Below are 17,195 nucleotides of genomic sequence, written 5' to 3'. Positions count from 1 at the left end.
TATAAATTACAGCTCTTGAGAGTCATTTAAATTAGGTGAGAAACAGACTTACTGTGTTAGTTTGAAAACATATTTTTTTCAGATATAGTTGTGTAAGCTATCTACTTTTGTTATGTGTAAGATTGGACTGTTGGTGTTGAAATTTAAAAGGTTCTGCCTATGGATTGTAGGAAGATAAATGGCACATCTCTAGAAGTGAGGAAAAATAGTACTGTAATTCAGTGTCATGTTGATAGAAATAGCAACCTTAACTAGTCAGACAACTAACTGTAAAATATAACCCAGATGGTGGAGCTATGATAGTAAAGGTACAGATATGACATTTTGCTGATGAATTTGCTACCCTTTGCTTCTGCACTTTCAGTGTTATAACAAATCTTTTATGGTGTAAGTTGCTTGCTTATGTATCTAAGGGCAGACAAGATGAAAAACGTTTTGAATGGCATTTTTAGATTATGGATTATTTCAGTTAACTTTTGTTCCATTTCCCTCTTCCAATTGCTTTTTGACTTCTCTCTTTCATCAGATTCATACTATAACATAAATTAGTCTGTGCCATGAATAGTAGTTTGTATTTTAATTTATTTTTGAATACATATTTAAAGGCATTTAGAATATAGTATTATACTCTGTCTGTCTGCATATCTTGGAATGGGGGTTGCCTCTAATGGGAGTTCGGCACATTATACTTCAGTCTCTCGTCTCAGTCAGCTTCACTATACTAGGCGTTGAATTGAAATGAGGAAAGATTCATGTAAGGATACTTTAATGATGTGGATGTCAAATTCTTCAGAACATTTTGCTGCATTAGAACTTAGGAACAGGAGAGTAGGAGTTGCAGTATGAAGAGCTAAGAGGTGTTTCCTCATGGTCTGCAGCTTCAGTTCTACCTGAAGCTGCCTTCATGCCTTATTATGGGCTAGAGTCTTAAGTCACAGCTCATGATAAATCAATCCCTGGAGAAGAACAGGAAAGGAAGGACATTTACGGAGAAACCCTTAAATTGTGTCACTTTTAATCCTCACAATTACTCCAGCACAGAGATTTGAATTGAGGTCTGTGACTCAGAGTTGAGGCTCTGCCTGACACTGATGTGTCTTTGTGCTGTTCTGTGTGTGTGTGCGTGTGTGTGTGAGTGTGTGTGTGTGTCCATTATCGTAAGAAACTTATATCAAAACCTTTTTGAGAAACCACTGACTGCCCTTCCCCCAAAGGAAAAGATATAGAGGACATGCAGAAAACACAAAATCTTCTCTTGCATTCGTTTTGTGAATATTATTTATTCTTGGATCAAGGTTAGAGTTTGTTTTCATAGATAAAAAATTTGTCTGGGTCTCTCTTTGACACATTATGGAGTTGTGTGTTTTTATAAATATTAATCTATATCGGTCAGTATCTATTCAAATTAAAAAGACCATTGGCAATTTTTTTTTGCAAGTGCAAGATTTCAGGAATGAAAGTTAATTTAAATAACTGATGGACTATTTTTATGAACTTGAACATTCTAAATCATTCTAAAAATGATTATTGTTAGTTCTGTCGTTTAGATCTTCTAGATACCTTTGGTGATTACATTAGGGATAGCCAACTCCCTGGCCTAATTTTAAGAATAGAAATGTACTATGCTTGCATATTCATTTTGGTGTGACTTCTGAAAAAATGTCTTCTTCGGACTGCTCTTTTATACAGTCTAGTTTAGCGTGAAATCTCTTAGGTTTTATTTTTTTCTTTTGATCTATGGTCCTCCATTTTTACCATTTTTCCTGGACACTGCTGCGTGCCTTGACTGATGTCCTATTGTTTATCAGGCAAACACACAGTGTCACTCTGAGAAGGATTGCAGTTGGATGGATGTTATAGTTGTTTTTCATACAAGAGCAGTCTTGTTATACCTCACATTTTTATCCGTGTTAGATACTGTAGCAGTTGCTCTCATCATTCAGTCAATTGGTAATGCTAAACCTCTAGATATTTTAGCATTTAGCACTGACATTTAAGAATATTTTGCTACACTATACATAGAATTTGCATTCTAAAATCAACTTGTTACTATTATGTTATTATTATTTTTTCAACAGGATTATGTGTGTGTGTGTGTGTGTGTCTGTCTGTCTGTCTATGAAAGGAGGAAAGCTGTTCAATAGCAGCTTCTGTTGAATGGCAGATCTTGTGACTACACGGAAAGCCTGTATGTATTCAGGTAACAGGGTGTGGTTCTGGAATCTCTAGAACCCCAATTACTCTCTTCAGACTGCAAAGTCCTATGGTTAAGACTTGACAGGACTAGTTTTAAGAAATTGGTCACAATTAATCTTAGGGAATCCTAAGGAAAATAACTGATTTTGAATTCTTATGCATCTGTAAGTCATGGAGGCGCTAAGGATAGCGAAAATCTGCAATATGAAAGGGTTATAGATGAAAAATCAATTTGGGCTTATGTCTTAACTGCCTTCCATATTTAGATGGCATATAATTAGATTCCCCTAATTACTCTTGCATGCAGGTTTGGAGCCAAAGAACATACGAGTATTTCCCTTGCTTACATATGTTATCTATATACCTTTTGCAATTGCAGGTATTTAACCTCCTTCAGGAACAAAATAAACAAGTAAGCAGCCAGTAGGCAAGGACTGTTAAGAGTGCGTTCATTTCAGATCCCCCTAGAGTCTTTACTAAAGGCATTTTCCCATGTTAGATTCTTAGAAATCAACTATTACATAAGTCAGTAGGCAAGCCAGCCTGGCATGCAGGGGTCTGACAGGGAGAAACTCCTTTTCTCTGACACTTTAAGTGAATCTTTATTGAGAAAGCAGAATTCTAGATTGACAGTGCCTCTGAGACGAGTTGGTGACAGTGACAGCCAATTGTACACTGGACTTTCGTGACACCTGCCAGTTATGTGTATATTAATCTTCAAGTATGAACAAAAATAGAATATTTTTACATTTGAACAGAATCTAGGTTCTAGATTTTGAAGTTTCCACATAGATATTTGACTTACTCAATACAAGATCTTCTGGAGGCTATAAGCAGAAATTTATTTTTTATAGCATTAATTATTCAAGGGAAGTAATTATGTTTTCATGATTCCTAAATTAACTTGGAAAAATTATCTCACACTTTCTCAAAGAATAGTTATTTTATTATGTCAACAACATTTTATGCGTTAGGTAAAAGTGAACTAAATACTTTCTCTCATAACTTCCCCTTACGGAAAACTATTAACTAGAATTCACTGATACTACATATAGAAATATGTAGTATCAGTAGTATTAAATATTGGAACTTTGCCAGCCCCAAGTTTCAACAGGATTCTGGAGATTCATTGATGCTTTGTGGAGAAAGACCAGTCACTGCCCTCAAAGAACTTTTATTTAAGTATAGGAGGATAAACTTTGAAAATTTGTTAATATAATTAACTATAACTATAATCATTCTCTGTTTGAGGACAGTTCTTATCAAACAATCTCTAAAAGAGCAGATACTAATTCCCATGTTACTCAGGATCATGTCATTATAGAGGAAACACCTCCATCCCTTTGAGTTTCTTTCCTTTCAACACTGCCATCATCTTCGTGATTGCCTTCCAGTGGACCCCAAGTCATTTTCTTCTGTTCATCATAAACTTTAGTACTGGTGTCAAGAGTTGCTCTCTCCATTCCGAAGGTCGAGCACCATCCCGATGACTTCAGTATATTTGTGGAAAGTCCCCTGTTAGTTCTTTCACCTCCTTATCCCCATAAACCACCTTCCTTATTTTGCCTCATCTCCGGAAATCATCTTCCTTATTTTGTCTCTCAAATCATCCATCTTATTTTAATCTGCTGCTCTGGTCCAGCAGGCCTTGTAATATGTCACAGGTGTTCTAACTTTACATATAAGCGTCTTACTTTCTGACCACAACATTAACTCATCTTCTTCTACTTTATTCATTTTATTGAAATTATCCATCAACTTCATAGGGAGCACCAGTTCATCAAACCATCCACTTTTTGCCAGTTCATCAACCTATCATACTAAAATTTGGTTTCATTGTATTTTTTTTTTTGTTACATTTAGACCTGAATATTTGGAAATGGGTTTTGATTTGTGTACATTTATTCATTGAAGGAAGTGTGTTAATTAACTTCACATTAGCAATGCTTAATGTTTAACAATTGAAATCACAAAAACACAAATTTAAGTAGGTTTATAGGAATAAAATACCAGTTTATTCTTTCTCTTTCTCTTCTTTTTTTCTAAATTGGAAATGGTGTTAAGTTTTGGTGAGAGAAGGAGAGAATGGGAAGAAATTTAATTTTAATATGTATGTATCCTTTGTGAATGTTTTATTCTCATGATGTGTTGGTGTCCCTAACAGAGCACTTACTGTGTGCCAGGAGCTGTGCCAAATGGTTCATGTGCATTAAGCTATTTAATTCTCCCATAAGCTCTAAGGTGGGTACCGATCGTTTCTTTTCACAGGAAAAGAAACTGAAGTTCTTATGTTATATAAACTAAAGTTACATAAGTCAGATACACTTAAAAAATGTGAACTATATATATATCTGACCTTGGAGCCTACACTTCAGAACCAACACCACTTTTATATTATGAAATATTGAAAGAAAATGGAATGTAAAATTTTTCTAATTTTTCTTACACCATAATATCTTGATCTACATGGTATATTACATATAATGTAATAATTTTACATACACCTTTCAGTCTTCAAAAGAAACCTGTGATATAGGCAAGGCCAGTATAGCCCAGATAAAGCTACAAAGACACAGTTTGGGTTACATGTGATAGTAGACCAACGACTAGATCCCAGGCTTCCTGACTTTGGATTCAGCTTTCTGTTATATGAGGTACTTCCTCTGCATTAATTCAGTTTACCAAAGGATAAAGTTGTCTTTGTTCTTTAGGGCTTGCCCACCCCTCCTCTGCACATGTGTGCACGCGCGTGCACGCACACCCACACCCACACCCACACCCACACACACACACACACTTTAATTTAACTTTACTTCATTTATTTAGTTAATAATCCAAGAATGTTGCTAGAGTAGCAAAAATTTGATTAGAATCATCACCTTCAGTATTTCAGGTAATGGAGTGGAGTGAAAACAGCATGAAAAGCAAAGCGCATTTATTCTTTACCCAGGCTGGCCTCCTGGATGGGTTAAAGTTGACATCTGGTATGGCTTTCGTTGCTCTCTTCTCGCGGAAGCCCTGGTTGACTACTTGACACCAAGCATTCGATCTGACCTGAGCATTAGCGCAGGCAAGCTTTGCATAATTAAGCTATTGAGATTTGTTTCCCCTGACTGGACAGAAGAGCCTTACAAGGTGAGGGCTCTGTTGAAGTGATAAAGCTGATTAGATCCTTAGCAGTAAAGGAATCTGATCTTAGAAATTTTTTCTAGCTCTTGTTAATGAGGCAAAGACAACACTTAGCAGGGAAAATGAGGTCACGAAAAAGAGGAACACTTTTTTTTCTTTAATAAAGAACTATTCTTTTCTTTTAAACCAAGGCCTAAATGTATTGTCCAGAATAAAACTCAATTTAAATGAACAAATAAACTTTTTCTCAGAGGTGTAGTAATCATGCTTAAAATCACCTATACAGAGCAAAGGAATTTAAACAATTTCGAAAAAGGAAAACTAAGGTAAGCCTAGAAATTAAAATAATTTAATTAATGCTGATGACAACAAAACTGAAATAACTAATAATGAATAGTTATACAGACAGATGTGTAGTCTATTTATAAGAATGTATTTTTTCCCCCAAAATGAATTTCTCACTTTTTCTATCTATACCTTCCCTTTTCTTGAACTACATTTAAGCAAATGATACATATTTTCCTGGGATACACTTATACAAATCTCACATATCAACAATGTTGATAATCTTACCTTTGGTTTATATACCACTTTTATGTATGGTACTATTTAACCTTTGTAAAATATTATAATGATAGCTGCATGATATTTACATTATAGAGATGGGACACAGCTCTAAAAGATTATGTGATTTGTTCAAGACTTTGTAAACAGGAGAGTTGAAAGTGAAATGCAAGTTTTCTCACCTTCAAGAAAGTGGCCTATAACACAGTTGCTTCAAGTTATACATTATTTAAGGTCTGACTTCTTCCTCTATTTCTTGCTAAGCCTTTGTTCCAATATTTCGAACTGACATGACAATTGTTTTCATATTAAATACATTTATATGAATTTAAATCATATGTGTACATACACACACTCATACCACATATATTTCTGCATTCATAGATGAATAATCCTTTCGTCATGAAAGCATTCCTCTTCCCTCATCAACCTCGTTCTCCTATGTCTGTCTCATTTTCAACTTATTCCAGTGAAATCAATAGTCATAAAGGGCAAACTTGTAGTAGAAAAGAAGCAGCACAGCAGCAAGTGTATGATGGTAGTGGATGGATGGGAGATGAATCATCCACCCTGCCTACTGTGTCCTGTTGTCGTTGGCGTTTGGGTGTAAGTAGAAGTATGGTCTGAAGATGGGAAGAGTGTAATGATGATGATGCTACTATTTAGTCAGTATAACACCTAATTAGTGTGCTATTTAAAATGATATTAATTTTTTAAAATTTAACATTTTAGACTTTTTAAAAACATGTAAGCCTATTAAAAGGAAATGTTCTCACTGTGTTTGCGTGTTTATCTTTAGAGGCAATGTAGGGAGTTGATGGAAGAAAAGAACCACGAGGCAGGTTGACATGGGTCCATTCCTGGCTCCACCACTTGTTTGCTGTTAGACATTGGTTCCGTTACATTTTCTTTAAATTGAAGATAAAAATAATATCTACCTCATATGATGTATTGAGGATTAAATGAGTTTGGGCCGAGGGTGAGGGAGAGGGAGAGAGAGAGAGAGAAAACAATAGGAGCCAGTGCGAATGTGCATGCTAGTTTAGGACAGTCTCTTGTATATAATAAGTGTTCGATGAATGTTAATTATCATCCATCAATGAAACTTCTGCCTCTCTACTATAATAATATTGTTTAAAAGTTACCAGAGAATTCCTAATGGCTAACTCCAGGTGATACTTTTTAATTCTGATTTTTTCTTGATCTGTCTCTTATATTTTATATTTTTTAACCACAGCCTACATCTTTATTTTTTAATCCAAACTCCTCAATTTCAAGTTGGTTGGTCTGTTTTTGCACAATTGTAGCAAGCTTCACTGTTTTCACGTTCTCTCATCAGAGACCCTAAATCTGTGCTGAGCTAGAACTGCAGTCTAATCCCAGAATTAACAAATATTCTCATGGGAATTGAGACATGGCCGATATCATAGGATCACATTGGAGAGACTCTTCTCCTAAAATCTGTGTTCACATAGATGCCATTGTTTATACAGATATCTTATGTTTAAAAATTACAGTTATTATAATTGTCTGGCCTTTTCTAATGTTTTTGGTGGGAGTGTTGACCTGCCTGAAACCTCCGGATACTTCTCATTTTCCTTGACCATGTGTCTGAGTCATACTTTGTTGGCTTTACTTCTGCTGATTGTCTTCTTGCTTTCTATTTCAGTGACATTCTCCTCTTTGAGATACATTGGTATAGTTATCTCCTAAGCATTTATCCTAGGCAAATCAAATTTGAAATGTCTGAAATGTATTTAGTTATCTTCTCCTTCAAATTTGTACCTTTTCCTTTATCACAAGGCCTGGCTAGGAATCCTGATAGCATCATCCATCTAGCTGCGAAAGCCATAAATCAGAATTGTCCTGTATTTTGTCACAACTAATGAGTCAGTAAATTCAATTTTGTCAATTTCCTTAATATAAATTTTTACCTCTTTTCATTTCTCTATTTCCATTGCTATTAGCATATCACCTATTTTCAGTCTTCTTTTAGACCATCCTTTAACTTATAGCTAGATGTCTTTCTAATAGAACAATTTGATTGTATTTTTGCAATAAACATCAATTTCCATTACATTTCCTAAGATGTTTTGCAAAATATTCCAACAATATGCTATATATCTCCACAAATAAAGGAACCTATGTTCAAATAAAATGTTAAAATATAGCTACTAAAACTATTTTCCTCTTGAAAAAGCACATTATTAAAAGAAAGGCTATACGAAGTCCTGCTATTGCCTATAACAACAAAACTCTATAACAAACTTATATTTGAACATCAAAACTTTTGTTTTTTAATATTTATTAATGTAGAACTATTGAAAAGATATACTCTTGACATTACTTCCATGGTATTCAAGGTCTTCCATCCCTACTTCTCTAATGTTATCTTTTCTTTTGGAGCCCCATTGTAACCATACAGATTACATTTATTTAGTTCTCCAAACACATGTCTCTATTCTAGTCCATTGTACAGTGTTTAGTGTTCCTTTTACCCAGAATACCACTAATCTATCTGGTGACCTCTGCCTCCGAATAATTCATTTTACACACACACACACACACACACACACACACACACACACACTGGTTAATGAAATTCAGTAAGTTTCAAGTGTACAATTCAACAGTAAGGTGTGTGTGTGTATATATATATATAACCACATTGTGCGTTCACTGCCCATAGTTTGATTTCTTTCTGTCACCACATATTTGATCCCTTTTATGCCATCTACCTCCCTCCACCCCAACACCCTCTGCTAACCACTAGTTTGTTGTCATGAGTCTTTGTTTATTTGTTCTGTTTGTTTGTTGCTTCTAGGTTTATATTTCACATATAAGTGATATCATGTGGTTTTCAACTTTTTCTGTCTGGCTTATCTTGCTTAGCAAGATTATCTCGAGGTCCATCCTCACTGTCGCAAATGGCAGTATTTCTCATCTCTTCTTATGGCTGAGTAATATTCCGTTGTATATATACGTACCACAGCTTTTTTTTTAATCAAATCATCTGTCGTAGGACACTTTAGTTGTTCCCATGCACTGGCCTCTGTGAATAATGCTGCTATTAACATCAATGTGCAAATATCTTTTCGGATACGAATTTTCAAGCCAGTAGAGGGGGATGGTTGGATCATATGGTAGATCAATTCTTAGTTTTTTGAGGAACTTCCATACTGTTTTCCACAATGGCTGTACCAATTTGCAGTCCCACCAGCGGTGTATGGGGGTTTCTTTTTCTTCACATCCTCTTCAGCATTTGTTATAACTTGTCCTGTTGATTATAGCTATTCTAAAAGGTGTGAGGTAGTATCTCATTGTGGTTTTGATTTGCATTTCCTTAATAGCTAGTGATAATGAACATCCTTTTATATATTTGTTGGTCATTTGAATGTCCTCTAGGGAAAAGTATCTATTCAGATCCTCTGCCCATTTTTTTGACTGGATCGTTTTGCTGTTGTTGTTACTGAGTCGTATGAGTTCTTTGTATATTTTGAATATTAGGTCCTTATTGGAGGTATTGCTTGAAAATGTATTTTTCCATTCATATTGTTGTCTCTTTATCTTATTGACAATTACTTTTGCTGAGTAGAAGCCTTTTAGTTTGATGTAGTTTCATTCATTTATTTTTGTTTTTACTTCCCTTGCCTTTGAGGTCAATTCATAAAATCCTCTTTAAGTCCAAGGACTTTGAGTTTAGTTCCTATGTTTTCTTCTGTATAATTTATTGTTTGAAGTCTTAATATTCAAATCCTGAATCCATTTTGAGTTAATTTTGGCATGTGTTGATAGCCAACAGTCTAGTTTCATTCTTTTGCAGGTGGCTTTCCAGTTTTTCCAGCACCATTTATTGAAGAGACTTTCCTTTCTCCCTTGTATGTTTTTGGCTCTTTTGTCAAAAATTATTTGCCCATATAAACAATGCCTAGATTATTTGTTATCTTCACTGGCTAGCTTACTGCTTGGCATATTGTAGGTGCTCAATGTATGTTAAATAAATAACAAAAAATAGAGAACATCAATTAGAGAAAATTTAGGAATATGAGATTTTCTGTGTCTGCCTCTTCATTCTGCCTAGATAGTGCCCATTTAGGAAATATAACAACAGTTAGTAGTAGTTACTTAAAAAATTTAATCAGAGCTGCTTGACCTCAGTAATTTGGTTGCTCTTCAAAAAACATTTTTTGTTTACCTGTACAAGGTTTAGGAAATTACTCTACATTGTAAGGTAAATTTTTAATTCTTACAGGAAAAAAATCAAGTTAAAGTTTCTTGAGCATTTTATAGCTATTCTTCTTTTGCTGTGAAAACTCCTTATAAATGATTGTTGTAAATGTTTTCTATTTCTTCCTGACAGGTAATATTTGAAGCCGAAGTCTCAGGAGGGAGAAGTGGTTATATTGCCATTGATGACATCCAAGTATTGAGTTACCCTTGTGGTAGGTTGTGATTAAGAATTGTATTTTTCTATGTTCTTTCAACACTTGTCTTATATTGGCAGTGACTGTTGATTGTTCATCACTTGGTCATTGCTATCTCTTTTGTTGTTAACTCCTAGCCTTCTGTTCAATTAAAAAAAAATACTGAAATGTTTCTAGAGTTTTTTAATCAAATATTTTTTGTCTTGTGATTAATTGTACACATATTAAAAGATTATTTCAATTATTTAATTGCTGAGAACAAAATAAAAATGTAAGTTGAACCCTAGATAGTATTTGTTTCATCTTTTGATTTTATTAAATTTTCTCAGAAAGAAAAGAAGAACAACAAATCAGAGTTCAACTAAAAGGAAAATAAAAAGAAACATCACTAACTTATGTGATCTGCTAAATTGAAAGTGAGAATAAAGTTGAGAATGAATCAGTTCACCTTATTCCGAATTTAGGACCAATGTTTTTATGTCATAATAAATATCAAATTAATCCATATTGAACAACAAAACAATAGGAAGCAAACAAAACAAGAAACTCAGTTAACTAACATAATTTTGTTGTTAGATGCACATTGGTTAGTTTTCAGATTGTGTAACTAAATTTGTGTTTATATCACATTTCCTGAAAGACAATTATTGCATGCATTCAGTAGAGCTAGCTATAAAATGTTAGCTTCAATGCAAATTTTACCTGTATTTCCACACAGCAACATTTTATAGGGCCATGATTTCTGGATGATGTGTTCAGGCATTTTTCCGGTAGAAATTTTCTAACACTTTGTAAACCGCATACACAGGGTCATCATGCCAGGTGTCAAGCCTTATGATCCTGGTGAGTGGTTGTAAAACCCTAATCTGGTTATAAAATCCCCTATGGAGTATGGCAAATCCCTAATGGCATTCTGATTCAGTAGGTCTCGGTGGAACCTGAGAATTTGTATTTCTAATAAGTTCCCAGATGATGCTGATGCTGCTGGTCTGGAGTTCATAATTTGAGAACCACTGTTCTAGATCACTTTCTAGTTAAAGCATCCCTTTTTCAGAAGTGCCTTCTGACATGAGGCACTGGAGAAAGACATAGCTGAGAAGGGTCAAATGATTTATTATATAGTGTAGACTAAGAGAAAGGAGAACAATATTATCTTTCAATGTTCAAGTTGGTTTACTAAATTCTTTCAGTCTGTTAGTGTATGAAAACAATGTTTCCATCTACTTCTCATTTACACTCTTGAAAGAGCATTGTTAAGAAAAAACTTTTATTAATAAAAAAATATTTAAATACATGAATTGAGCACAACAGCAGTTTCATTGTGATATGGGCCTCTATGAAATTTTTTACTCACTGAGGCTCAGCTTTTCTTGTTTATATTTCCTTTCAGTTGAAAACATGAATAATCTTCAGTTTTAAAAGGTAATTACAGAGAACATGAGTTTGACAGTCATCTAACTCATGTATAGTATATTTTGACTGCAGTCATCACTTTTGTTGATCTAATATTTCTTTTGGGTAACTTTCTTAGGACTATAAAGGAATAGGAAGTAGATTAACCAACAGTTTAGCTGATGTTGTATTTGAGAGAAACACAAATATTCCCTTGTTTGAAGTACTAGAGGATTATAACTATTAAAATAAAAAAAAAATCTAACTACTTAAAGTGTAACTTAATAGTTCAACAGCTGTGTATATGTCAGTATTTTAGATATTATTATATTTTTCTATTATGCTCTGTTTTATGGGTATTTGATCTCTGTTGGCTTTGACTTGGAACTGTTTTACATGCTGTGAAAGTCCTTTAGCAGTAATTTTTGAGTGCTCACTCTGTATAGAACGGTGCTCTGGTAATTATGGAGCAATAAATAATAGAGTGACTAAGAAAAAGAATGGAGAGAGTGAGAGAGGAAATAGTTTCTTTCAGCACAAAGAAAACTCAATTTTCTTCCATATGATATTAGTCTTGGCCAAAGGTAAAAAAGTATTAACAACATTATTCTGTTGGGAAAAAGTAACATGGTATGTTTTCTTCATGTGAAAACAATAATTTTTTTTCCTGCCTTCACAGATAAATCTCCTCATTTCCTCCGTCTGGGGGATGTAGAGGTCAATGCAGGGCAGAATGCTACATTTCAGTGTATTGCTACGGGGAGAGATGCTGTGCATAACAAGCTGTGGCTGCAGGTAAGCACACATTGGCAGCTGAGCTAAAGGGCACACTTAATTGAAAAAAAAAACACAAATGTACTGTTTATAGTCTCATTCTTTTCTCTGTGTGTGTATGTTGGGCAGCGGGGTGGGGGGAGAAAGACAGAGCGTGAGAGAGTCAGTCTTAGGTAGGTTTGATTTAATTGACTGCAGATTCATTTTAGAATTTCTATATTCATTGGAATATGAATAAAAATATAACTGTATAGTTAATAAGTATGAGAATTAGTTTCTAATGAAATCTAATTCTCTAATGTCACATTCGAACTAAAAACAAGTTTTCTACATCCATTTAATGTAGGAATTAAATAAAAATTTCCTCATTTAATATTTTAAAAACTCAATTTATGAAATTACAGTACTTAAGTAGGAACTGTCATACTATGATAAATTTTTTAAAAAGTATTATAAGAAACTTGGGAGTATGTCTGGAAATGTGAATTAGAAGAGAACCAATTAATTTTTTTTTTCCAGAATTTTCATATATAAGTCAATCACTGAAGTCAAGACATGACATTTACTTTGTATATAAGTACCCAATTAATATATATTTAATGAATTGCCATTTAACATACATGTTGGGGAAATATAAGTGGTGCATATAAAGAGCTTTGAAAGGATCAGCAGGAAATTAATGCACTTGGGAATGTGTCATGTTTTCAGAGACTGTCAGTCAATCCAGGGACAATGGGGACAGGAAAGGAATTAAGAGCACATTTGTTATCCTCTGAGCACATTCGTTGTTGTTATTATTAATTATTATTATTATTAGTTTGTTTTTATTTGCATCAGAATGAGGAAAGGGATTTAATTAATTATAATTTAAATTCCTGCAAATGCCAGTGGAGAGCAAAAAGAAAAATTATTGTAAGATTATGTTAGTTTCTTGAACATAGACATCAGGATTTATTTTACTATATCTTTAGAGAGGTGAAATTAGTGTTGAGGATAATCATTAGTTTGAGTAATAATTATAACAAATCATTATTAAAATTATATCTAGTATAATGCCTAATATTGTATTAGATTTTAAAAAATAAGTTATTTTATCCAATTCCCACAATATAATTGGATAACAGATGCCCTGCATATAAATCTAATTATTAGTACTTTTATAGTTTGTTTGATTTGCAGGTATCAGGATATCATACTGAATATGTGAAAATGAAATGAAGCCCCTCCTTTTTTCTGACTATTCTAATTTCCCCTACAAATATTGAAATATAAGATAATTCTTCCTGGAGAGCTATTTGTATAATATGCAACTTGTTTTATCAGCTACATATTAAATCAGAGTCATACTTTTTCTCTCAGCCTAAATAATAGTTTAAAATACTTTTAGACGTATTTTCTAATTATTTTGCTAATTATTTTTTATTTAAGTGGGAACATTAGTTGGCATTCGACTTTAATTGTGATCCAGATAGTTTTGCCTTGGAGAACTAGAGACTCCGCAGTCTGCCCCTAGTTTTATGCCCCAGGATTTAATGTGACATTGAAATAAAAAGGGTTTTGTATTCTCAAACACCAGCTGCCTTCTGGCAACAAAGACTTTCTAGCCATGCAGGTCTAAGTGAGTTGCAGTCAAAATACTGCTCATTTTTGGTTTTTACTTTGTAGATTGACTCATTTCATTATAATTTCTTGAAGACTTCATTCTGCCATTTTCAAACAAAGATGAGATAAAAATATTCTGTGAGACTCCGATTCTGCTTTCTTCTTTTCTCCTTACCAAAGTGTTTTTGCGTATTTCTCTTCTGTTTTGACATTGAGATTGCTCAATTCCTCAGCAGTTTGCATATTCACCTTATTCATTAAGTAGCTTTTCTACATTTTTCAGAAATACTACTTAGGTTACCTTAACTTATGCTCTTAAATATTCTCCTTCATGCTTAATAAATATTGAAAAATATCAATTATTTGATTTAGCTATGTTTTCAAATGAATAAGACTAGTTATTATACATGTGTAAAATGAGTTAACCAGCTAATGGCTTAAAAAAATGTATCCATCTTTTGTTAAAAGTAGTTGTAACATAATAAAGTAGGAAGAATCTTGATCCCACAATAAATCTATAAGTCAACCCATACAAATATATGTCAAGTCATTTTTGCTTGGCATAGAACTTCCCAGAAATCATGAGGTCAATTTCTTAATTCTCACCTTAATTCTAACCCTTTAACCTTGCTAACCCGGTTAATTGTGTGAGCTTAGAGAATTCAGTGAACCATTGTAGGCCTCTATTTTATTATCTATACAGAGAAATGTTAGATAGAGACTAAAATCTCTCTCAGCTAAAGATGCTAAACTAGTTCTTTATAGTATTTTTGATGGTCTGAAACATTAACTTGATTACCTTTCTTTCGGTGAAATTATGTAAAAAATTTTATGTTAGCAGTTTTGTTGGGAGAGAAAAAGTCCATTAAATAATTAAGTATCATTGTGAAAACAATTGTGTGATATATCTGCTGACAGTAATGAGAATGAAAGTACTCCAAACAGCTCAACGAAAGGTCACTGCATTCTACCAAAGAAGCAATAAAATAATGGAGCAGCCATTGCACCTGCCATGGTCAGATGTAATAAAAAATGTCCATCAACTATTTATGTTGTCCAAATCTCTTACATTATGCAATATTGTGCTTCATATGGTAGAATTCTTTCTAAATATGGAATAAAGTATCACACTAGAAAAGTAGTCAATTTTCTGTTTTAAAGGAAAGGAATATACTACAACTTCTATGAAAGATACTGACCATAATGCTTGATACTATTTGATATTTATAATAATTTATGTATGGAAATACATGTGGAAAATAAAATCTCTCAATTATTAATTATCTTTAGCTTAAAATTTATATTTCAACCATTTTTATTATTTAAACTGACATACAAGTTTGGTTAAGTAAAAAAAATCACAAAAAAAAGCAAAGAATGAAATATCTGAGCTAATGTAGGATAAGTCACAAAGCCTATCGTAGTGGTTCTGGATATATTTTCAAGGAGTGTTCTTTTCTATAAAATCTCAGATTACATAATTATAGAGTCATAGAAGTAGATCTTCCATTCTAGACATTTAGAAAACAAAGACAAAAATATAACTCAAATTAACCTCCTTGTATATGCTGAGTGAACTGCAGATGCATATAGAAACATGGATGAATGGTTTTAGAAGTGCGTTGAGAGCCAATAAGCTAGAAATGTGAAATTAGGAGGTTTTCGTGAAATTAGGAGGTTTTCTGGAACATCATTTTAAAAAGTGTTATGAAGTTAATTCATACGGGATAGGGACTTAGAGTAAAGACTTCAGTCAGTCTTAAAAACTTTGCAAATTCCTTTTCTATAATAAAGCTCAATGAAGTAGCATATAATTAAGTATAAGCAGAATGTTTTTGTCAAATTACCATTTGCAATTTTTTTTTTTGCACATAAACAGATGTTTTCCAATTCTTACTACAAGTTTTAGAACTAAACCATTTTATGTTCCCAAGGAACCCCCAGTGGTAGAGAATTTATGGATCATAACTTAAGGTTTAGGGTAAAACACAGGTTATAGAAATTAAGATGACAAATTAAATTTTAATGTGTGATTTATACTGGTTATATTCCTGAGTAAAATAATAATAATAAAAAAACATCTTGTTATATTCCTGAGAAGCGTCAGATCATATTTTCACAGGAAAATGAAAAATTAGTTTATACATTATTGTAGGGTAAAAATTTTAGTCCTTTTTTTAAAATTCCAACTCTTATAAATATGAGCAGTAGGTAAGTAATGACAGGAAAAGGTGAATATATAAGCCAACGACTAACATATGACACAGCAGTTCCAACTCTTAAGTATCTATCCAAGAGAAATAAAGGCATGTACTCACAAAAAGACTTGAACAAGAATGTTTATAACAGTTTTATTCATGTTAAGCAATACTTGTAAAGATCCCAAATATCCACTAACAGGAAAGTATAGAAAAATAATTTGTGGTTCATTCAAGCGATAGAATACTACTCAGAAATAATAAAGAATGAACTACTGACACATGTACCAGTATGGATTATCTCAACACCATATGTTTTCAGAAGGACAGATGCAAAAGATTGCATATTGTATGATTCAATTCATATTAAGTTCCAGAAGAGATAAAACTAAGCTATGGTAATAGAAATCTGAACAGTATTTGCCTTTGAGGAGTCTGGATCATCTAGAAGTGGGCAAGGGGTAACTTTCTGAGGTAATATAAATGTCTCAATCTTTGTTGGAGTATTAGGTGTATGTGTCTATGGCTGTATATACATTTGCGAGAAGTTAACACATGTCTAATTCACTGTATAAACAGTTTATCTCAATAAACCATGAATGAGGAAAAAAGTGAGTATATAAAACATTTTATCAAATATTTAGATTACTGGCAGTACTAATCAAGCCATAGATGGCAATAGCGTACAAATATTAACTATGTTTTTGTCCATCTTGTCCTTTTTTGATGCAATTTGATCAGGCTCAAAGGTAATTTTTCCGTTTTACTTCTTAGGATGTGAAAGAGTTGAAATAGGGGTTGAACTGTAACTTATAAATTAGTATTTTTTTTCACAGAAGTCCAGTATAAGTGGACACCTACATGGCAAATCAAATAGAGCCTATTGCTGGAACATCTGTCAGACCATATGCTTTGG

At 33.2% G+C, this 17,195-nt stretch overlaps 1 protein-coding gene across 9 annotated transcripts in view; it reads left to right on the top strand.

Moving 5' to 3' along the window:
* Positions 1 to 17,195, top strand: part of PTPRK (protein tyrosine phosphatase receptor type K) — a 474,269-nt gene that overhangs the window by 241,899 nt on the left and 215,175 nt on the right. For all 9 annotated transcript variants that reach the window (XM_016157105.2, XM_016157108.2, XM_016157109.2 and 6 more), the window contains exons 4-5: positions 10,250 to 10,331; positions 12,385 to 12,500. In XM_016157105.2, the coding sequence (XP_016012591.1) occupies positions 10,250 to 10,331; positions 12,385 to 12,500 (198 nt within the window). The remainder of the gene's footprint in view (positions 1 to 10,249; positions 10,332 to 12,384; positions 12,501 to 17,195) is intronic.

This window comes from Rousettus aegyptiacus, unplaced genomic scaffold (genome assembly GCF_014176215.1).
Source record: "Rousettus aegyptiacus isolate mRouAeg1 unplaced genomic scaffold, mRouAeg1.p scaffold_m13_p_1, whole genome shotgun sequence".
Classification (NCBI taxonomy): Eukaryota; Metazoa; Chordata; class Mammalia; order Chiroptera; family Pteropodidae; genus Rousettus; species Rousettus aegyptiacus.
Note: the sequence above shows the minus strand (reverse complement) of the source record. Positions and strands in the feature narration are given on the sequence as shown.